The sequence below is a fragment of the Coccinella septempunctata genome, chromosome 2, assembly GCF_907165205.1.
Source record: "Coccinella septempunctata chromosome 2, icCocSept1.1, whole genome shotgun sequence".
Taxonomy (NCBI): domain Eukaryota; kingdom Metazoa; phylum Arthropoda; class Insecta; order Coleoptera; family Coccinellidae; genus Coccinella; species Coccinella septempunctata.
The window spans coordinates 26,053,437-26,076,394 of record NC_058190.1 but is presented as its reverse complement, the minus strand read 5'-3'; the positions used below and the strand labels follow the sequence as shown (position 1 = coordinate 26,076,394).

The following is a 22,958-nucleotide window of genomic DNA, read 5'->3' as shown; positions in this document are numbered from 1 at the left end:
CGTCCGTTTCCGGACAGTTTTAGGACGTCCAAGATGGATATCCATTGTTAGTCCAATTTATGTACAATGTCCGTATCGGATATCCATTGGATGACCGTGATGGACATAATACGGACTATATGACATATGTCCGTATCATATAGTTCCAAAATAGTCCCTGACCGACTCAATACAGGCAATGTCAAAAATATGTCCTTACTGGATATCCATTAGGTGTCCGTGATGAACATATTACGGACCATATAACTTATACATATATATTACATGGTCCGTATAACGTCCATGACGGACACCTATTGGATATCCGGTAGGGACATCTTTTGAATGTCCATACCGGATATTCACTAGGAGTCCGTAATGGACGTAATATGGACCAAATAACATGTATATATTACATGGTCGCACGTTGATCAGTTAGTGCTTTCTGTCTCGAAGGTTTATGGTTTCATAATACGCAACTGCAGATATTTTACTCACACATCAACCTTTTTGTGCCTTTTCAATGCATTAATAAGAAGCAGGTTGGACTATGGCTCTGTAGCTTGGAATCCCATCTACAATTGTCACAGACAGCGCATTGAATCAATTGAGAAGCGCTTCCTGAAGTACCTTGTTTGGAGGGAGGATGGTGTCTACCCAGTGAGGGGTTCAGAGTATGGCTTGCTTTTGAACAGATTTGGGGTCTCCTCTTTGGAAGTTAGACGGAAAGTACTGGCGGTGAAATTTTTGTACAATGTAGTGAATGACATAACGGATTGTCCATCGTTACTAGCTATGGTCAACTTCATAGTGAGAAGGCAGAATTCGAGATCACAAGAACTTTTTTACTTGCGTACTCCCAGGACCAATCTTCTCCTGCAATCTCCGATTGAGTTTATGTGCCGGACCTTCAATACGATCTCTGCGGTTTGTGATATTAATTTTGACACTTTACCATGTATTATTGAAGTACTTTTATGCAGTTTGGAGTGTGAACAGTAGACTGAGTTTTCTTTGTTACCATCGAGTGGTGTAATGATCGGTTGTGAGTTTTTTTTTGTCTGGGTTCAGTTCATATTGCTTTAATGTTTAATTTTTATTCATTTCCTGTAATTGGGTTCTTCCTGTAGGAAATAAATGGCTTATTATTATTATTATTATTATTATATTATTATTATTATTATGGTCCGTATAACGTCCATGACGGACACCTATTGGATATCATCTTTTGAATGTCCATACTGGATATTCACTAGGAGTCAGTAAAGGACGTAATATGGACCAAATAACATGTATAAGTTACATGGTCCGTATAACGTCCATCACGGACACCTAGTGGATATCCGGTAGGGACATCTTTTGAATGTCCTTACCGGATATTCACTAGGAGTCCGTGAAATGGACCAAATAATACATACATGTATATCAATGAACACCAAAATTTAATATTATTTTTCACTAAACTCCTTCTTTTCCGCTTTGTAGTATATGAATATCTTATGAATATTATATTATGTATAACGTTATGATGAACGAAGACTAAATACTTGAGTAATTATTATTATAAAATAATCTATGTTTGAGTTTTAAGACTTTAGTTCTTATTATATGGTATTTCTGTATTGATCGACTACCATTCCATAAATCAGTTAACAATATAATGAATATGTTCCTACAAGTAGGTATATTGTATAGTCTCGGTAGCTAGAACGGTTGCAGCGAAGGCTCAGTAATACGATGTCCCCCACGTACTCGCGAGTTCGAATCCGGGCCAAGTGTAAAAACTTTCTAGTAAGTATGGATGGAAATGGGAACAACACAGAAAATACCATCTGCGTCTGAGTGTAAGACATTGGGTTCTAGGACATTAAAATATCTAATAGATAGACGTCGTGCTAAATTTTTGTACCGTTGAGATAGCTAATGATGGTCCCAACGGGATGTCCATTGGACGTCCGCGATGGACGTCCGAATTCGGTTCAAAGTTGTGACATTTGTACGTCCCTCGAATGTCCATAGAACGTCCATTGTACCAGAAATGGACGTCCCATGGATGTCCGTAATGTCCGAAGAGGACGTCCTATGGATGTCCATAGGACTACTTTGTGCTATTAGGGTAAAAATTACCCCAATGATTTTTATGACTGGGAAAGTTCTGTGCTGTTCTATTTTCTTAGCTTTTTTTCTCAATGCGCTGTCTACTTCAAGCCGTCCAAAGTGAGAATTGAAGGGCCTTATTTTGAGAAATATTCATGGAAAAATCGTACTACTTGAACTTTGTGCTGTCAATGAAATGCCCTTCTTTCATTGTCCGACGGAATCACATCACTGAAAACTAAACTGATTTGTTTATCTGTTCTATTCGAAAATTCTTGATATCTTAGCATTAAGATATACACTCACTTTCAAAAGTTTTGCACCCCCCCTGTAGTGGAGATAAAATAATCAAGATTCACAACAAATTGTTACTGACAACAACAGAAACTTGTTGACCACCAAATAAAACGATAACATTACGAAACAAAAAATTTTCTTGTGTTTAAATATCTATTTTGTCAAATGTGTGCCTTTCTGCGGACCAGTAGTTTTTCGTTTTAAGTACCGGTTAGTTCAAAAACTGTGTAATATGCCTAGAAACGAGTTGTCTGAGTATGACAGAACTAGAATTATTGCTCTCTGGCAAAAAGGGCTCTCACGCCAACAGATAGCCAATAGACTAAACATTATTCGAAGCACGGTTAGCAGAACGATTAGGCGCTATGAGGAAACTGGTGGAGTGCATAGTAGACCTCGAAATGGTCATCCTCGTGTTACCATGATTCTAGAAGATCGGTATATTGCCCAATCAGCCCGTAGAAATAGGTCAGGGACGGTACCAACACTCAGGTCGGAATTCCAAAAAGCCCACAACCGTGTAATTTCATGTGCTACAATTCGTAGAAGAATTTTAACATCAGGATTGCGGCCCAAAAGGCCTCTAAGAGTTCGTTTATTAACAGTTCGTCACCGAACCGCTCGTCTGCAGTGGTCGCGAGCTCATCAAAACTGGCTTTTAGAAGAATGGAGGAATGTGCTATTTACAGATGAGTCACGGTTTGGGTTAGTAAGTGATGGCTACCGCTTAAGAGTTTGGAGGGAACCAGGATGTCGAAATAGACCTGAGAGAGCTATTCAAGTTGCTCCTTTTCGCGGTGGCACTGAAATGTTTTGGGGAGGCATAATGTTTGGAAGAAGAACGCCACTAATTCACATATCCGGGACGATGACTGGTGCATATTGCCTCGAAAATATCATAAATCCTGTAATTATACCCATGGGTAATGAATTAGTTTCTCAATTTATCTTTATGGACGATAATGCCAGGCCACATCGCACTAGAGGTGTTCAAGAAGCCCTGGAAAACCAAAACATTTTCAGATTAGAATGGCCCGCGATGTCTCCTGACATAAATCCTATAGTGCATATATGGGATCATGTCTCCAGAGCCGTTTTCCGTCGAAATAATCCACCACAAAATTCACAAGAACTTATTGTACCTGTTACCGAGGAATGGATGAATATTCCGCAGGAAATAATCAATAATTTAATTTTTGGAATGCCTAGACGAGTGAATGCATTGCTGAGCAACAGAGGCTCAAATACTGCATATTAGTTTGCTCTTTTATTAATTAACTTTTAATTTTCCGTTTAAATTTAATTTTTGTTTTTGCAATTTTTGATTCCTAATTTGTATTTGTTGTTTCAACTTCATAATTCTATGAAATGAAATTGATTTAATTTTATTTCTGTAAAAGCCTTTCATTATCCTTGAACCCGAGGGTATCATTTTTTTTTCAAAGTTTGAGATAGCCTTAATAATTAGGGGGTGCAGGACTTTTGAAAGTGAGTGTATTTTTGAATAGAACATTAGCATTAATGAACTAGCGCAAACAATTCCACCCGTCAGGGAATCGTCAATGATCCCTGTATGATGTTTTTTAATTTCGATGAAAAGATCAGGACAACACAAGTGCTTTTTTTTAGAGACACGGCATGTGAAATATCCTGATGGATCCAGTTAATCCGTCAAAAATTCTCGAATTTTGTTTATGTTTTATGTTAAGAGATTTCATTATCATTTCGATGGGCTGCTGGGTAACGTCAAGGAGTTTATTGTGATCACTCTATGTTGTTCGATTTGGAGTGGAAAAAAAATACAAATAGGCAAATGCCATTTTCGTCATTTAATAACGCCCCTGTATGCATGCCAGTTGACTGTTTTACTAGGAATTTCATACGATATTCAGAATTTAATGGAGAGTTTGATAGATAGATTTTGAGATTCAAAAATTGAAAAATATTCATGTAAGAATCTACAGTAAGAGCTCATCCTCGTTACTACTTTCTTTTCCATATAATTCTGCATAGATAGCGTGAATATGCCTGCATGATACTGTTGCCATGTTGCCAATATTTTTCACCAAAGTGGCTCCAACATAGTTCAATCTTTTCGATATCTGAGATATCTAGGATGAGTGAATGTTCCTCTGGAGAGGAGTGTTAGAGCCGCAAGGCTTAAGTCATACTGATAATCCACTTCTACAAGAAGTGAGGGGAGATCAGGAACCTAATGTGCGCCAATGAGACGAGGAAGAAACAGGACCCGACCGACATCAGGAAACCGAGAAGTATGCTCTATTGGACCACCACCATGAGCCTAAAAACTAGGAAAGGGCTCCAACAGAGCTCAATCCTTTTGATATCTGAGATATCTAGGATGAATGAATGTTCCTCTGGAGAGGAGTGTGAAAGCCGCCGCAAGGCTTAAGTCATACTGATAATCCACTTCTACAAGAAGTGAGGGGAGATCATGTACCTAATGTACGCCAATGAGACGAGGAAGAAACAGGACCCGACCGACATCAGGAAACCGAGAAGTATGCACTATTGGACCACCACCATGAGCCTGAAAACTAGGAAAGGGTTCCAACAGAGCTTAATCCTTTTGATATCTGAGATATCTAGAATAAGTGGATGTTCCTCTGGAGAGGAGTGTGAAAGCTGCAAGGCTTAAGTCATACTGATAATCCACTTCTACAAGAAGTGAGGGAAGATCAGAAACCTAATGTACGCCAATGATACGAGAAAGAAACAGGACCCGACCGACATCAGGAAACCGAGGCGTATGCTCTATTGGACCACCACCATGAGCCTGAAAACTAGGAAAGGGCTTCAACAGAGCTTAATCCTTTTGATATCTGAGATATCTAGGATAAGTGAATGTTCCTCTGGAGAGGAGTGTGAAAGCCGCAAGGCTTAAGTCATACTGATAATCCACTTCTACAAGAAGTGAGGGGAGATGAGGAACCTAATGTACGACTATGAGACGAGGAAGAAACAGGACCCGACCGAGATCAGGAAACTGAGAAGCATGCTCTATTGGACCACCACCATGAGCCTGAAAACTAGGAAAGGGCTCCAACAGAGCTTAATCCTTTTGATATCTGAGATATCTAGAATAAGTGAATGTTGCTCTGGAGAAGAGTGTGAAAGCCGCAAGGCTTAAGTCATACTGATAATCCACTTCTACAAGAAGTGAAGGGACATCAGGTACCTAATGTACGCCAATGAGACGAGGAAGAAACAGGACCCGACCGAGATCAGGAAACTGAGAAGCATGCTCTATTGGACCACCACCATGAGCCTGAAAACTAGGAAAGGGCTCCAACAGAGCTTAATCCTTTTGATATCTGAGATATCTAGGATGAGTGTATGTTCCTCTGGAGAGGAGTGTGAAAGCTGCAAGGCTTAAGTCATACTGATAATCCACTTCTACAAGAAGTGAGGGAAGATCAGAAACCTAATGTACGCCAATGATACGAGAAAGAAACAGGACCCGACCGACATCAGGAAACCGAGGCGTATGCTCTATTGGACCACCACCATGAGCCTGAAAACTAGGAAAGGGCTTCAACAGAGCTTAATCCTTTTGATATCTGAGATATCTAGGATAAGTGAATGTTCCTCTGGAGAGGAGTGTGAAAGCCGCAAGTCTTAAGTCATACTCATAATCCACTTCTACAAGAAGTGAGGGGAGATGAGGAACCTAATGTACGACTATGAGACGAGGAAGAAACAGGACCCGACCGAGATCAGGAAACTGAGAAGCATGCTCTATTGGACCACCACCATGAGCCTGAAAACTAGGAAAGGGCTCCAACAGAGCTTAATCCTTTTGATATCTGAGATATCTAGGATGAGTGTATGTTCCTCTGGAGAGGAGTGTGAAAGCTGCAAGGCTTAAGTCATACTGATAATCCACTTCTACAAGAAGTGAGGGAAGATCAGAAACCTAATGTACGCCAATGATACGAGAAAGAAACAGGACCCGACCGACATCAGGAAACCGAGGCGTATGCTCTATTGGACCACCACCATGAGCCTGAAAACTAGGAAAGGGCTTCAACAGAGCTTAATCCTTTTGATATCTGAGATATCTAGGATAAGTGAATGTTCCTCTGGAGAGGAGTGTGAAAGCCGCAAGTCTTAAGTCATACTCATAATCCACTTCTACAAGAAGTGAGGGGAGATGAGGAACCTAATGTACGACTATGAGACGAGGAAGAAACAGGACCCGACCGAGATCAGGAAACTGAGAAGCATGCTCTATTGGACCACCACCATGAGCCTGAAAACTAGGAAAGGGCTCCAACAGAGCTTAATCCTTTTGATATCTGAGATATCTAGAATAAGTGAATGTTGCTCTGGAGAAGAGTGTGAAAGCCGCAAGGCTTAAGTCATACTGATAATCCACTTCTACAAGAAGTGAGGGGAGATCAGGAACCTAATGTACGCCAATGAGAAGAGGAAGAAACAGAACCCGACCGACATCAGGAAACCGAGAAGTTGATTATGGCCATACCAGGTTAGCTGCGTTTTTTCGATGTCTTCCATTATGGTTCCTTCAACACCCATCATGTTTTTTAAAGTGTCATTCCTTACCCTATCTCGCCTTGAAATCATCAGTGACCTCCGTATAGCGTCCATTTCAACCGCTTCCAATCTTCTTTTGTATTTATCGGTTAATCTCCAATTCTCAGACCCATATAATAGACTGGACTTCACTAACGTCTCGTATATATTGAATTTTCTTCTTTTGGAGATATTTTTATTCCATAGTATGCCATTGAGACAGGATCGTGCTTTTTTCGCTGTTGTTATTCTTCTCTCTATTTCCTTGTTGTCCGTTCCAGTCGAGTCGAAAATTACTCCGAGATAGTTGTAGTCCAGGCAGTAAGTTATTATCTCACCACTATTCAATGTTAGATCACGAGGTTCCCCACCGACCCAAAGATATTTGGTTTTTCCTAAGTTGACGTTTAAACCCCACTTTTCGTATTCTTCAATCAGCTTGCGTATCATGTATTCCATATCATCCTTATCACCAGACACAACAGCTTGGTCATCAGCAAATTGCAAAGTATAGAGGGTCATGTTACCGAGCTCTATTCCCATACCACGGACTTTCTTCTTCCATTGTTTTAAAGCTGCAGCTACATATAATTTAAACAATGTTGGGGACAAACAACATCCCTGCCTCAGACCTTTATTTACAAGAAATTCATCTGTTACATATTTTCCTACTTTGATTCTTGATTTAGTCCCAGTGTATAGATCCTTCACAGCTTTTATAAGGGTGTGATTGATGTTCGTGCCCTCCAATACTTCCCAGAGTTTTACTATTGGAATTGTATCATAAGCTTTGTGTAAGTCTACAAATGTGATATGAACTTCCCTGTTAGTTGCTGTTTTTTTCTCAATAATCTGTTTGAGGCAAAATATATTATCACTGCATGTTCTTCCAGCATGAAAACCGCTTTGTTCTTCCTCTTCCAGACCCTTTGTTTCTTCCTCTATGAGATCTCTCAGCACCTTTCCATACAATCTACTAAATGTGCTTGTTATCGATAGTCCTCTGTAGTTATCACATCGTTTCTTATTACCTTTCTTATAAATTGATATCATATACGCAGATTTCCATTCGTCGGGAATAGGGTGACCATTTACGCATAAGTTGAATAGATAAGTTATCATACTGTACAATTTTTCGGTTCCGTGTTTCAGAAGCTCCGCGTATATTCCCTCAGGTCCACAAGCTCTACCATTTTTCAAGCCCCTCATAGCCTTCTTTACCATATCTTCAGTTACTTCAATAGTTTCACCCTGTATACCAATTCTCTCCGTCGTTGGTTCATTTATATATTCTTGCCTATCTTCAGTGAGTAATTTCTTGTAATAATCCACCCCAAGTTTCGGTATCTATTATTTGTATGTGTTCTCTTTCTTTATGAGATGTTCGCACCGATTTAATAAACTTCCAGGCCTCCGTGTTTCTCCGTCCACCAATGTAGGTATTCACATCGTGACATTTTTTTATCCCAAAGTTCATTCTTCTCTTTTTGTATTAACTTTCTTGTTTGACGTCTAACTATCTTGTAATGACGGAGATCATCTGGATTATTTGTGGTTAACCATTTCAGATATAATTTTTTCTTTCGTTTCACCAAAGTTTCTATCTCATCATTCCACCATAAATTTTTACTCACATGCTTTTTTCGTATTCCTAAAGCTTCTTTAGCCGCTTTCTTTATACTCGAAATGATATTATCATATATTTCATGGAATGTGAGGTCTTGAAAGTTCGTTAGCAGGCTATTATCCAGTCTTTGCTGGTATAATGCAACTGTACTTTCATGCATGAAGCTATCAAGATTATACTCGTGGTTTGACAGTTTCTGTAAGCCAATAGTTCGATTATCGCTATTATTCACTTGATATTTTGATGGAAAGAATACTTTGGCTCGTACGAGGAAATGATCTGACCCACCACCAAAAGCTCCTCTTAATGCTCTCACATCATTTATTTGAATGCTCGGCTTCTGCTTGACTATGAAGTAATCTATTATTGACTTGAGACCACGTGTTGGCTGCACCCAGGTGTATCGATGTATGTTCCTATGTTGGAAGAAACCATTAGTGATTTTCGAGTTGTTGGTTTCACATAATTGTATGAGCCTGTTGCCATTATCATTGACTTGTTCTTCTCCATATGGACCTATGATATCACTGTCAGGCGATCTTCCTGTTCGGCTGTTGAAATCACCCATCATAATGATCTCTCTAGAGTCCCCAATTCTGCCAATGACATCATTGAGAGTTTCGAAAAAAGACTCCTTATAAGCGATCGATTCATCATCAGATGGGGCATAAATTGCCAGTAAGGTAATATTATGCTGAAGTAGTTTGATATTCACCGTCAAAATATTCTCGTCGACCATTTCGTAGTTCGTTATTTTATTTTTCAGTGTAGCCTTTATTAAAATGGACACTCCTCTTTTAGCTCGCTCCTCCTTCGGAACTCCGCTATATATATATGGATGTAATCACCATAGATTAATAAAACATATGGTAATCACCAACTCGTTCAGTACCAGTACCTTTCTTCTTTGTTTCAGTAAGTGCCACCACATCCATTCCAAGCTTTCCTATCTCCGAAACAACGATGTCTATTTTTTTGTCTAACTCCCTGTATATTCCATGTTGCCATACTCATTAACCTTTTCCTTTGCTTTTGTCGTTTGCCAGTAGATCCGTCCGTACATCCGAGGCGCTGTTTAGGCTTTTTAGCAAGTTGAAATTTTTACGTATAGCAGGGAGCTAGCCTGCTGCTACAACCCTCCTCCTTTATCCGGGCTTGGGACCGGCAGCAGCACAGTCGAGCTACTCAATCCACCCGACGATGCTCCAGGCGAAGTTAAATGATACGAGAAAGAAACAGGACCCGACCGACATCAGGAAACCGAGGAGCATGATCTACTGGACCACCACCATGAGCCTGAAAACTAGGAAAGGGCTAGGAGGGGATGTCAGGTACCTAATGTACGCCAATGAGACGAGGAAGAAACAGGACCCGACCGACATCAGAAAACCGAGAAGTATGCTCTATTGGATCACCACCATGAGCCTGAAAACTAGGAAAGGGCTCCAACAGAGCTTAATCCTTTTGATATCTGAGATATCAAGGATAAGTGAATGTTCCTCTGGAGAGGAGTGTGAAAGCCGCAAGGCTTAAGTCATACTGATAATACACTTCTACAAGAAGTGAAGGGAGATCAGGTACCTAATGTACCCCAATGAAACGAGGAAGAAACAGGACCCGACCGAGATCAGGAAACTGAGGAGCATGCTCTATTGGATCACCACCATGAGCCTGAAAACTAGGAAAGGGCTCCAACAGAGCTTAATCCTTTTGATATCTGAGATATCTAGGATAAGTGAATGTTCCTCTGGAGAGGAGTGTGAAAGTCGCAAGGCTTAAGTCATACTGATAATACACTTCTACAAGAAGTGTGGGGAGATCAGGAACCTAATGTACGCCAATGAGATGAGTAAGAAACAGGACCCGACCGACATCAGGAAATTGAGAAGCATGCTCTATTGGACCACCACCATGAGCCTGAAAACTAGGAAAGGGCTCCAACAGAGCTTAATCCTTTTGATATCTGAGATATCAAGGATAAGTGAATGTTCCTCTGGAGAGGAGTGTGAAAGCCTCAAGGCTTAAGTCATACTGATAATCCACTTCTACAAGAAGTGAAGGGAGATCAGGTACCTAATGTACGCCAATGAGACGAGGAAGAAACAGGACCCGACCGAGATCAGGAAGCTGAGAAGCATGCTCTATTGGACCACCACCATGAGCCTGAAAACTAGGAAAGGGCTCCAACAGAGCTTAATCCTTTTGATATCTGAGATATCTAGGATAAGTGAATGTTCCTCTGGAGAGGAGTGTGAAAGTCGCAAGGCTTAAGTCATACTGATAATACACTTCTACAAGAAGTGTGGGGAGATCAGGAACCTAATGTACGCCAATGAGATGAGTAAGAAACAGGACCCGACCGATATCAGGAAACTGAGAAGCATGCTCTATTGGACCACCACCATGAGCCTGAAAACTAGGAAAGGGCTCCAACAGAGCTTAATCCTTTTGATATCTGAGATATCAAGGATAAGTGAATGTTCCTCTGGAAAGGAGTGTGAAAGTCGCAAGGCTTAAGTCATACTGATAATACACTTCTACAAGAAGTGTGGGGAGATCAGGAACCTAATGTACGCCAATGAGATGAGTAAGAAACAGGACCCGACCGATATCAGGAAACTGAGAAGCATGCTCTATTGGACCACCACCATGAGCCTGAAAACTAGGAAAGGGCTCCAACAGAGCTTAATCCTTTTGATATCTGAGATATCTAGGATAAGTGAATGTTCCTTTGGAGAGGAGTGTGAAAGCCGCAAGACTTAAGTCATACTCATAATCCACTTCTACAAGAAGTGAAGGGACATCAGGTACCTAATGTACGCCAATGAGACGAGGAAGAAACAGGACCCGACCGAGATCAGGAAACTGAGAAGCATGCTCTATTGGACCACCACCATGAGCCTGAAAACTAGGAAAGGGCTCCAACAGAGCTTAATCCTTTTGATATCTGAGATATCTAGGATGAGTGTATGTTCCTCTGGAGAGGAGTGTGAAAGCCGCAAGGCTTAAGTCATACTGATAATCCACTTCTACAAGAAGTGAAGGGAGATCAGGTACCTAATGTACGCCAATGAGACGAGGAAGAAACAGTACCCGACCGACATCAGGAAACCGAGAAGTATGCTCTATTGGATCACCACCATGAGCCTGAAAACTAGGAAATGGCTCCAAAAGAGCCAGTGAACTAATAACCCATGGAAGGAGTGTAGAGAGAGACCCACGGGAACGTTTGTGAGATAGAAGATGATCAGCTGATTCGGGGCAAAACATAGGCCTAAGTTCTATGTAGTCTATACGTGAATCGCTTAGTTTTATAGTTTTATTTGTACTTTTCCTCATTTTTGTGCGAATTTATTGTGAAATTATTATTCACTTCTGATTCTTTAGGATAGTAAAGTCGTGTTCGGCATATAATAGTACGCAAAGGTACAGAAAAGGCAGTGGGATTTCTTTTTTCTCGTGAGTACTTATAAATCTAATCTCTAATTTCGATTATTGGTTACGTCCATATTATAAACATTAAAATAATTTTCGCAGGAATTTGGACAAATTTTTATTCGTTATCCTTTTTAGTACATCGCCAACGTTTCGAATCGGTTGTGATTCTTTCTCAAGGCTGGAATGTCAAAATAAAACTAGAAACAGATAAAAACGACCTAGAGACGATCTACCACTCACCTCGTATTTTATCGGATTGAATATCGTCAATTTTATTAAAATAATTGTATAAGTATCTCGAATTAAATTTCATTCAATCTTCAAGTGGTTCATGTGTTGTTAACACGACATGGGTAAACAGAATCGTCTCACGGTACGTTCCACAAATCGCAATGAGTGACATGGAGATGACATTCAACTCTCCCATAAAACATTATATATGTTCGTTAAAATATCACATCTCGGGTAAAAAACAATAAGGTAAAAACAACAATGGTAATATACAACTTAAAAACTAAATCAAAACATTTTGTTCTTGGTGGATGCACCTTAGACACATTCAAATGACTTTCACCATAAAATACCAAAATGAACAAACAACACAAACATCGAGGCTCCGAAAGCTCTCAGTTGTATCCATAATTAAGAATCACCATTTTGAGTCACTGAACCCTAGCATTGCCCAATATAAGACTATCATACACCAAACTGAGATGTTGGACGTCTTCCCTATAGTTTACTGTGTTGTTGGACCTTATGTGAACCATTTCACTAATTAGCCGTCTACCGTAGATAGGTTCGTAATCCAGAACTGTGACCTCCGAGAAGTTGAATTTATGTCCTTCAGCATGGACGTGTGCAGCGAGAGCCGTTCCCTGTGTTATGTGAGATTTTTCTGCATCATTTTTATGTTGTCTTATCCTCTCCTGTAGTAGTTGTTTTGTCTGGCCTATGTAGCATTTTGTGCAGTTATTGCATTCTATTTTATAAACAATTTCTGATTGCTGTAAAATTGGTGTTCTTTCTTTTAGTTTTGTGTAAAATTTCATCTTATTATTGAGAACATTATAGAATGCTGCAGCACCATTGTATTCGCGGAAAATTCTTTCAATCTTATATGACAATGTAGGATAAAATACTAGTTTGAAATATTTTTTATTTGTTATATGTTGTGATGTTAATGTGCTCTGTGATGTGCTCACCGTCTCTACGTCCGTGTCGATGTTCGATCTGATAGTACGTTTCGCTCTATTGTAGATGTTTATACAGGTTTTTATGTAGTATGTTGGATAGTTGTTCTGTTTCAGGATTTCAGTCACTTTATTCAAGTTATTTATTCTATATTCCTCATCGCTCAGAGAAATCGCTCTATTTATCAAATTTCCTGCTATATTCCTCTTTTGTGAGAAGCTGTGATTGGAATGGAAATTTACGCACCTACCCGTGTTGATCGGCTTCGTGTACCAATTTGTTTTCAATCTATTTTTCTCTCTGATGATTAATATGTCCAAAAATGGAATACTCCGGTTCTTTTCTCTTTCTAGGGTAAACCTTATTTTCTGGTGGAATGAGTCAAAAACGTTCAGAGTCTCTTCAATTTTTTCTTTAGGTATCAATAGTAATGTATCATCCACATATGCTCGCTTTGTTTACGTATGTGATATCAAAGTTGAATTTCCATATCCCTCTAATAAAACTCTATGTGGATGATACATTACTATTGATACCTAAAGAAAAAAAAAAAAAATTGAAGAGACTCTGAACGTTTTTGACTCATTCCACCAGAAAATAAGGTTTACCCTAGAAAGAGAAAAGAACCGGAGTATTCCATTTTTGGACATATTAATCATCAGAGAGAAAAATAGATTGAAAACAAATTGGTACACGAAGCCGATCAACACGGGTAGGTGCGTAAATTTCCATTCCAATCACAGCTTCTCACAAAAGAGGAATATAGCAGGAAATTTGATAAATAGAGCGATTTCTCTGAGCGATGAGGAATATAGAATAAATAACTTGAATAAAGTGACTGAAATCCTGAAACAGAACAACTATCCAACATACTACATAAAAACCTGTATAAACATCTACAATAGAGCGAAACGTACTATCAGATCGAACATCGACACGGACGTAGAGACGGTGAGCACATCACAGAGCACATTAACATCACAACATATAACAAATAAAAAATATTTCAAACTAGTATTTTATCCTACATTGTCATATAAGATTGAAAGAATTTTCCGCGAATACAATGGTGCTGCAGCATTCTATAATGTTCTCAATAATAAGATGAAATTTTACACAAAACTAAAAGAAAGAACACCAATTTTACAGCAATCAGAAATTGTTTATAAAATAGAATGCAATAACTGCACAAAATGCTACATAGGCCAGACAAAACAACTACTACAGGAGAGGATAAGACAACATAAAAATGATGCAGAAAAATCTCACATAACACAGGGAACGGCTCTCGCTGCACACGTCCATGCTGAAGGACATAAATTCAACTTCTCGGAGGTCACAGTTCTGGATTACGAACCTATCTACGGTAGACGGCTAATTAGTGAAATGGTTCACATAAGGTCCAACAACACAGTAAACTATAGGGAAGACGTCCAACATCTCAGTTTGGTGTATGATAGTCTTATATTGGGCAATGCTAGGGTTCAGTGACTCAAAATGGTGATTCTTAATTATGGATACAACTGAGAGCTTTCGGAGCCTCGATGTTTGTGTTGTTTGTTCATTTTGGTATTTTATGGTGAAAGTCATTTGAATGTGTCTAAGGTGCATCCACCAAGAACAAAATGTTATGATTTAGTTTTTAAGTTGTATATTACCATTGTTGTTTTTACCTTATTGTTTTTTACCCGAGATGTGATATTTTAACGAACATATATAATGTTTTATGGGAGAGTTGAATGTCATCTCCATGTCACTCATTGCGATTTGTGGAACGTACCGTGAGACGATTCTGTTTACCCATGTCGTGTTAACAACACATGAACCACTTGAAGATTGAATGAAATTTAATTCGAGATACTTATACAATTATTTTAATAAAATTGACGATATTCAATCCGATAAAATACGAGGTGAGTGGTAGATCGTCTCTAGGTCGTTTTTATCTGTTTCTAGTTTTATTTTGACATTCCAGCCTTGAGAAAGAATCACAACCGATTCGAAACGTTGGCGATGTACTAAAAAGGATAACGAATAAAAATTTGTCCAAATTCCTGCGAAAATTATTCTAATCTCTAATCTTTGTACCTAATAGTTCTTGAATAATTATTATATTAATATAAAAAATTCTGTAGGTTTCTCACCCCCGGTTTCATAAAGCTCGATCGGGGAATCAACGCTTGATTGACAGATAAACGTCAATTTGTTTTCAATCAATAATTCAGTCATAAGAATTCGGAATTCAATTCTCGAATCAAATTATGATCTATATACATCTATTCAATGATTCTAAATTGCTTCTTGTTCAATATATGTAGGAATGAAAAAGTTTTAGTCATTTCGTTTTTGAAATCCAGTGACTGTCAAATCGTTGATCGGGCAGTAAGAGTTTTATGAAACCCGCTGTCAGTGATTCAAAACTGAGATTCCTATGGGTCTTAGCCATGAAAAAGGAAAATTTTCAGCGAACAAATTCTTCTATGTTATGTAGTAACCACTTTCTTGAAAGTGATTTGGTCAGACAATTCGGCCAAATCAGACTGAGAGAAGGTTCAATTCCCTCAATTTTTGATTTTCCTGATCACTTGATAAAGAAAACACCCAAACCAAGGAAAATCAGAAAAAGATTAGCCGAGAAGGAGATTCAAGCCGAATCTACTTCTGGAGAGAAAAAGCTTAAGCTGGATCTTCTATCAACTAGATGGTTACTTGGTTTAAATAGTGCAGTATTTTTATATTCAGATTTGATATATTTTCAGTTCTGAAAACTACTTGGAGTCTGTGAATATCGATACCAAGGTTTGCTCTGAAAAACCTCAGATTCAAAAGAAAACAATAAGGTATTTTCGTTTATATGGTTCATTCAGTGTCTTCAAATAATTATTTTGCAGGAGGAGGCATCATTTTGTGGATGTGAAATATTCTGCTCTGGAAACAGCTAAAAAATGGTTTGGAATATTGCCAATAGGAGTATTAAGAAAATTAGAAAAGAAAATAATAAATTAAGAAAAAAAAACATAAATTGCATAGCAGGGTGATAAAGTTGAAATAACTGATATTGCATTTGAAAACTTCTTAAAATGTCTCTCAAAATTGTTGTGACATAACGCAGGTAAAAGACAAGTATGAACTGGAGGCCTATAAAGAATCATTGACTAATGCAAATTAATGTATGTTGAGAAATTACATCTGTTTTAGAATTTTATTTTATTTTGCTCAGTAAGGATGGTGCTCCCTTTTTCCAGAAAGTTAAAGGTATAGCTCACATATTTTCTTTCAACTCTACATATCTGGGGTAAGTATGTAGGTGAGTAATCTTTGAATCTTGGTATTCCATAAATTTTTTTTTTCAGATTTGTGGGTCGAAGATATTTGAATTAATTTGTGATTCACTTAAAATATTTTATGTTACAGGAATGTATTCCGAAGGCTGAACAGGAGTTAGTGTTGAGACAACTCAAAATTTCAACAAATAATTTATTCAGATTTGTAATTTCAATTATTCCACCAGATGTATTCAAATTCACTTTAACTTGAAAATAAATTTCTTTGATCAATTTTTGTATTTTTTACCAACATATTAAAAGGTATTACATGTTTGAGATGACAAAATATGATGGGTTGGTTGTTGGTTTGTCAATGTGATTATAATTATATCAATGAGTATTAAACCACATGGTTAAATGAAAAAAATTCATACCATCTTTGGCTAAAAATTCGAAAAAAATACATTTGGGCAGAATGAAAATGCGCTCGTTCATGGTTCTTAGGAAAGAGTTCAATTTGAATGTGTAAATTTTCGATCAGGAAACTTTGAATAATCACCTAAGTCGTGTACAGTATTTCGAAAGTATTTTTTAATAAACCTTCCTGAAAATACATCAAAAAAGAAATTATAAACCATTGATATAGAAGATACGCATCTTGTACGAATATATATCAAATTAATTCTTTCAAAACGACAATGATCATAAGAACCATTTAATGTTTTGATAATTCATTCAAATATATCAATAAATTTAATTCCTATGGAACACACAAAATGTTGAAAATTTCTCTTTCATTCGTAAAGAAATTGATTCAACATAAATTAATTCATATTTTATTATCAAACCATTTGCCTAGCTCCAAAGTAATACAAGGAATTGGTAGTTCGAGATGTCTTATTCTAAAATAATGAGTGAATACGTCGAAATCATTGTATAAATATTCGAAATTGAAGAAATAAACCGAAATCGCTATGAATTCGGTTCAAGCGCCTCGTTTCTTGCCCCGAGTCACGTGACTTTTATCTTCGTACCCGCGTTACGACCGCATCTGACGGTTAGACTCCTTCCATGGACCGAGCAGTATGCTCTATTGGACCACCACCATGAGCCTGAAAACTAGGAAAGGGCTCCAACAGAGCTCAATCCTTTTGATATCTGAGATATCTAGGATAAGTGAATGTTCCTCTGGAGAGGAGTGTGAAAGCCGCAAGTCTTGAGTCATACTGATAATCCACTTCTACAAGAAGTGAGGAGATGTCAGGTACCTAATGTACGCCAATGAGACGAGGAAGAAACAGGACCCGACCGACATCAGGAAACCGAGAAGTATGCTCTATTGGACCACCAACATGAGCCTGAAAACTAGGAAAGGGGTCCAACAGAGCTAAATCCTTTTGATATCTGAGATATCTAGGATAAGTGAATGTTCCTTTGGAGAGGAGTATGAAAGCCGCAAGTCTTAAGTCATACTCATAATCCACTTCTACAAGAAGTGAGGGAAGATCAGGAACCTAATGTACGCCAATGATACGAGAAAGAAACAGGACCCGACCGACATCAGGAAACCGAGAAGTATGCTCTATTGGACCACCAACATGAGCCTGAAAACTAAGAAAGGGGTCCAACAGAGCTAAATCCTTTTGATATCTGAGATATCTAGGATAAGTGAATGTTCCTCTGGAGAGGAGTGTGAAAGCCACAAGGCTTAAGTCATAGTGATAATCCACTTCTACAAGAAGTGAGGGAAGATCAGAAACCTAATGTACGCCAATGATACGAGAAAGAAACAGGACCCGACCGACATCAGGAAACCGAGAAGCATGATCTACTGGACCACCACCATGAGCCTGAAAACTAGGAAAAGGCTCCAACAGACCTTAATCCTTTTGATATCTGAGATATCTAGGATAAGTGAATGTTCCTTTGGAGAGGAGTATGAAAGCCGCAAGTCTTAAGTCATACTCATAATCCACTTCTACAAGAAGTGAGGGAAGATCAGGAACCTAATGTACGCCAATGATACGAGAAAGAAACAGGACCCGACCGACATCAGGAAACCGAGAAGTATGCTCTATTGGACCACCAACATGAGCCTGAAAACTAAGAAAGGGGTCCAACAGAGCTAAATCCTTTTGATATCTGAGATATCTAGGATAAGTGAATGTTCCTCTGGAAAGGAGTGTGAAAGCCGCAAGTCTTAAGTCATACTGATAATCCACTTCTACAAGAAGTGAGGCAAGATCAGAAACCTAATGTACGCCAATGATACGAGAAAGAAACAGGACCCGACCGACATCAGGAAACCGAGAAGCATGATCTACTGGACCACCACCATGAGCCTGAAAACTAGGAAAGGGCTCCAACAGAGCTTAATCCTTTTGATATCTGAGATATCTAGGATAAGTGAATGTTCCTCTGGAGAGGAGTGTGAAAGTCATAATAATAATGTCTGGCCTGCCTGGCAAGTATCCGGTAGATGGCCTGCCAGGTAGCCATCGTAACGACGTAGACGGTGCAGCCAGCCACGCCTGCTGTCCGCAGTCCTATTCCTTTTTCCTCTCTCTTTCACATCCTTTATGGGAGTGCTTCTTTCACATTCATAATATTTATGAATGTGAATGTTCAATTTTATATTAATATGGTCTCGTATATGGAATGAAATTTTTTCCTAACTTTCAGTTTTTCGATCTGATTTGATTATAAAAATTTAAAATATTTTTATTATTCATTCATATGCATTGTTACTCAACTAACATGTTCTTTCTTCTGATGTATAGGCTGATTAAAGCCTGTTTTCCATCGTCCCCCTGCCTAGGCTCCAATTCCTGGAAGATTGTCACCCCATGGTTTTCTGGTTCGTCCAATGCTTCGGCGACCTGATGGTGATTTGTCCCTTGTTATTTTAACCATTCTTTCGGATGACATTCGAGTGATATGGTCGTTCCGTTCCATCTTTCTATGCAGTATCCAGTCGCCGATACAATCCCCCCCACACATTCTCCTGATGTTCTCGTTTCTTTCACTGTCTAACAGCGTTTTGCCTGTCATGGCGCGCTACCTTCATCTCTGCTGTTTCGAAAATTCTTCTTGTTATTGATGTTTCCGTTCTGGTTTCGGCTGCCAAGATCATCATGGGTCTTATGAGTGTTTTATAGATATGCGATTTTGCACATGTTTCGAATGATACCATTCTTCAAACAAACCAATACTTCAATTCTTAGAATTTTTTGGGTTCATAAAATGATCTAATGAATTATTATATTTGAAGGAATATTGACCAAGTGGTTTTAATGCAAAAAGGCCTTCATCACTATGAATGCTGAACAGAACAAACATACGAAATTTTTAATGATTATATTTCAGCACATTTTCAATTGAAAATATCCATGATAGTCATCGTTTTAACATGAATTCAGTTGGCTCTTTTTTTGTGAGCTGAAAACAAAAAATTTACCCAAAATAATATGCAGGTAAATCAAGAAAAAATTTTCCGTCTCATTAATGATAGTTATTTAAAAATGTATCGTTGAGGGAAATAATTATTTTTACTGAATGTAGAGAAATGCATTAGCGTTTTTACACTTTCCCCCGCACTCCTTTCAGTTTTCGCACTAAATCTGAATTTTCTGTTTTTTTTCCTGACAATTGATGGTATCACGCCCTGGTTCAGCAAATAACTATTTATAACTTAGTAAAGTGGCATTATGACAAGAACTTTGTTTGACTACAAAAAATTATTTTATTATGTATCGAAAATGAACAATTCCAGACATAAAGGAAAAAGCAAAAAATATTATAAATTTTCAGGCCCTCGTCTCGCAAAGTCCATTATTGCACAACGAATCATCAAACTTCAAGAATTCATTTGATATAGTGGGAACAAAAAATCGTTCATGAATAAATAGCCACTTTTAATTCTTCATTTGAGAGTGAAATGGCACTTTTGATCTCTCATGAAAAAAGAACACATATTTCCATTATTTTCTAATTGAATTATGTTTGAACAACTGAGTTTGTACCGTCATTCTTTCTCAAACGCCATAGCAACGATCGACACGGCACTTATCCTAACTACTCCCGACGAAGGGAGGAATTAAAAGTGTCACTTTAATTCCTAGGTTTATAATATATTATTTTACAGGGTAAAAAGCCAAATTCATAGAAAATCGCGAAAGACATCAAATCTGAATTTTATATTGACATTCGTCAACGTTAATCCCCCTTTGAATAGTTATTACTTAAATTCCCAATATTTTTAATGGAAAGTATACCTTGTGATATAGGTAGGTATCCCAAAAAAATCTAAGAGATCCAGATATTTTTCAGAAGTTTCTGAGAAATGGTAAGCGAAATTCGCTCCTATATATAGTTAATATGTACAACATTGTTGCAAAGATTTTCACGGTGAGCATTTTGAACCTATACTTCGTTGGCATTCATATACTGACATTCCTACTATCCTACTACTGAGTATTGAAATTCAGTAGGTATTCAACATTGGCCTAAGTAGGTTATATCTTCGATTATTCAAAACAATAATTCAATATAATATACACGGTGAGAACTATTCAAAGAGAAACTACAGGAATATCGAAAACCGTTAGAAATACAGGGTGGCTTAAATTACAAAAAAGTAGTACACTAGTAGAATCGCTATATTGGATAATGACTACAAACCGAAGTTTATGTAGTTATCTATAAAAAAAATTAGTTATAAAAAAAAAATCTTGATTTTCAGTTTTTCTGAGATATCTCGGGAACCCTCAAAGGTATTTCAGAAATATTTAAACCAACACACTCATCCTCAAATGAAGCAACTTTTTTGTAATCCAAGCCACCCTGTATTTCTAACTGTTTTCGATATCTCTGTAGTGTTGTCTCCACCCTAAATAGTTCCAACCCTGATGTATATATGTAACACTTAGTATAAGATACTCAATAATTTGTAACAATCGTTAGTACTACATATTTGTTGTATTTTACGGAATTTCGATAATCAGATGGTTAAATTTTATATGTTTTGTTTCCAAGAACAAGATTTTCGGATAGAGAATAAAGCGACCTCTCAAACGATATCACAAGCCCATACTTTGCATTTGGTAATTAGGGGTCTTAATCGTCACTTCCAGAGGATTGGAGATAAAGATCCCATATTTTCACATTTGAGAATATCAATTTATAATTCGAATTTAACTTGTTTCAAGATATTCTATAAATATGTACACACAAATAATGAATTCAATCCATTTAGCTTTTTCACATTGCCTACTCGTACTACATGTACGACCTCTCTTCATATTAAAATTTCTATGGATGAGGGGATGTTTTTTGGAAACGAAACATTTCAGTCCTCGATTTTCAAAACTCGGTTTTATGTAGATGAAAATGGCACGTATTCTATTGCTGCAACTGTGTTTTTTTTTCAAATTGTTCACTCCAAAATGGTATGATAATGGTGTCCTGAAAATTGTACCTACTTTTTTAATCATTTCAATGTTGTATCTCGTTCATATACTGGGTTTTCAACTTATTCCTGGCTAAATTTCACAGAATTATTCTACAGGCAATTTGTAACAAGAATCTTTCATAACTTTACTATGGAAAATAATGGGAACATATTCTTTGAACTTCTGTGAGGTCAACATTAAAATGATTAATAACAATATTGTTGTAGTTGCTTACGATTTAGCGCCTATCAGAAATTTAGAATTTGAAATGATCTTAAGGTTGCTTGTTATCGATGGAAAAATCTATATTTTCAAATATAATTTTATATTGCCTTCCCAATTCATTGATTCCTGAATACAAGTTTCCGATATCAACTAGAGTTGATTGATATCTAATGAAGCCAATAATAATATGATTTTTATGTTTATTTTTGCTTCAGCTGTAATTTTATAGTGACTCATGCATCTCTATTCAGTGAAAATCATGTGTTAGGGTCAGTGTACATTATTCAACTTAACTCTCTCGAAGCAAGTGTATCCTGGAAAGTCCTAATCTGAAAACAGTATATTCAATGATTTATTTTTATCATTTTGCTCTTAATTTTTTTTTCAATGAACTTTACAATAAGACATCATTGTTGACTCTTCAGAATTATGGATGCCATACTGTTTCCATATACTACCATATTTTTGTATACACAACTGGTTGAGTATTAGAGTGATATTGTCAAGAATTACTAAAAGTTATCTTTTTTCGAAACTTAGTTTGTAAATATTATTCATGTTCAATCTAGTTTGTGCATTACATTTTTCGTTTTCGATGTGTTCTCATCTGAATTATATATATATTATCGTCTGATACATATATTATATACAGGAAGATGAGAATATTTTGTGGGCGAATAGGTGATGCTCTACTACCTTCGATATTTATGATATGAAAAAAACTTATTTCGAATATTGAAAGCTAGAGGTGAACTTCGATGATATCTCTCATATACTCAACAGTCATGTAATAAAAAATATTTCAGTGTATAAATAGTATGGCATTCCTAA

At 37.5% G+C, this 22,958-nt stretch overlaps 2 protein-coding genes across 2 annotated transcripts; one reads left to right on the top strand and one right to left on the bottom strand.

Moving 5' to 3' along the window:
• Positions 1 to 632: 632 nt before the first annotated feature.
• On the bottom strand, positions 633 to 9,296 carry LOC123307119. Its single transcript, XM_044889337.1, has 3 exons — positions 8,565 to 9,296; positions 6,961 to 8,277; positions 633 to 782 (listed from the first exon to the last, which is right to left on the bottom strand). The coding sequence occupies exons 1-3, from the start codon at positions 9,294 to 9,296 to the stop codon at positions 633 to 635; spliced, it is 2,199 nt and encodes a 732-aa protein (XP_044745272.1).
• A 6,302-nt stretch (positions 9,297 to 15,598) lies between these two features.
• LOC123308443 lies at positions 15,599 to 16,685 on the top strand. Its single transcript, XM_044891089.1, has 2 exons — positions 15,599 to 15,887; positions 15,946 to 16,685. Exons 1-2 carry the CDS (start codon positions 15,631 to 15,633, stop codon positions 16,064 to 16,066), a joined length of 378 nt encoding a protein of 125 aa, XP_044747024.1. The 5' UTR covers positions 15,599 to 15,630; the 3' UTR covers positions 16,067 to 16,685.
• Positions 16,686 to 22,958: the final 6,273 nt, after the last annotated feature.

Coding starts and splice junctions, on each gene's coding strand:
- LOC123307119 (XM_044889337.1), bottom strand. CDS start 9,296: ATGGTCGACGAGAATATTTTGACGGTGAATATCAAACTACTTCAGCAT. Junction 8,278..8,564: donor TAGGAATACGAAAAAAGCAT/GTGAGTAAAAAT, acceptor TACAAATAATAG/ATACCGAAACTTGGGGTGGA. Junction 783..6,960: donor TGATTTCAAGGCGAGATAGG/GTAAGGAATGAC, acceptor CTCACTATGAAG/TTGACCATAGCTAGTAACGA.
- LOC123308443 (XM_044891089.1), top strand. CDS start 15,631: ATGAAAAAGGAAAATTTTCAGCGAACAAATTCTTCTATGTTATGTAGT. Junction 15,888..15,945: donor CTGGATCTTCTATCAACTAG/ATGGTTACTTGG, acceptor ATATATTTTCAG/TTCTGAAAACTACTTGGAGT.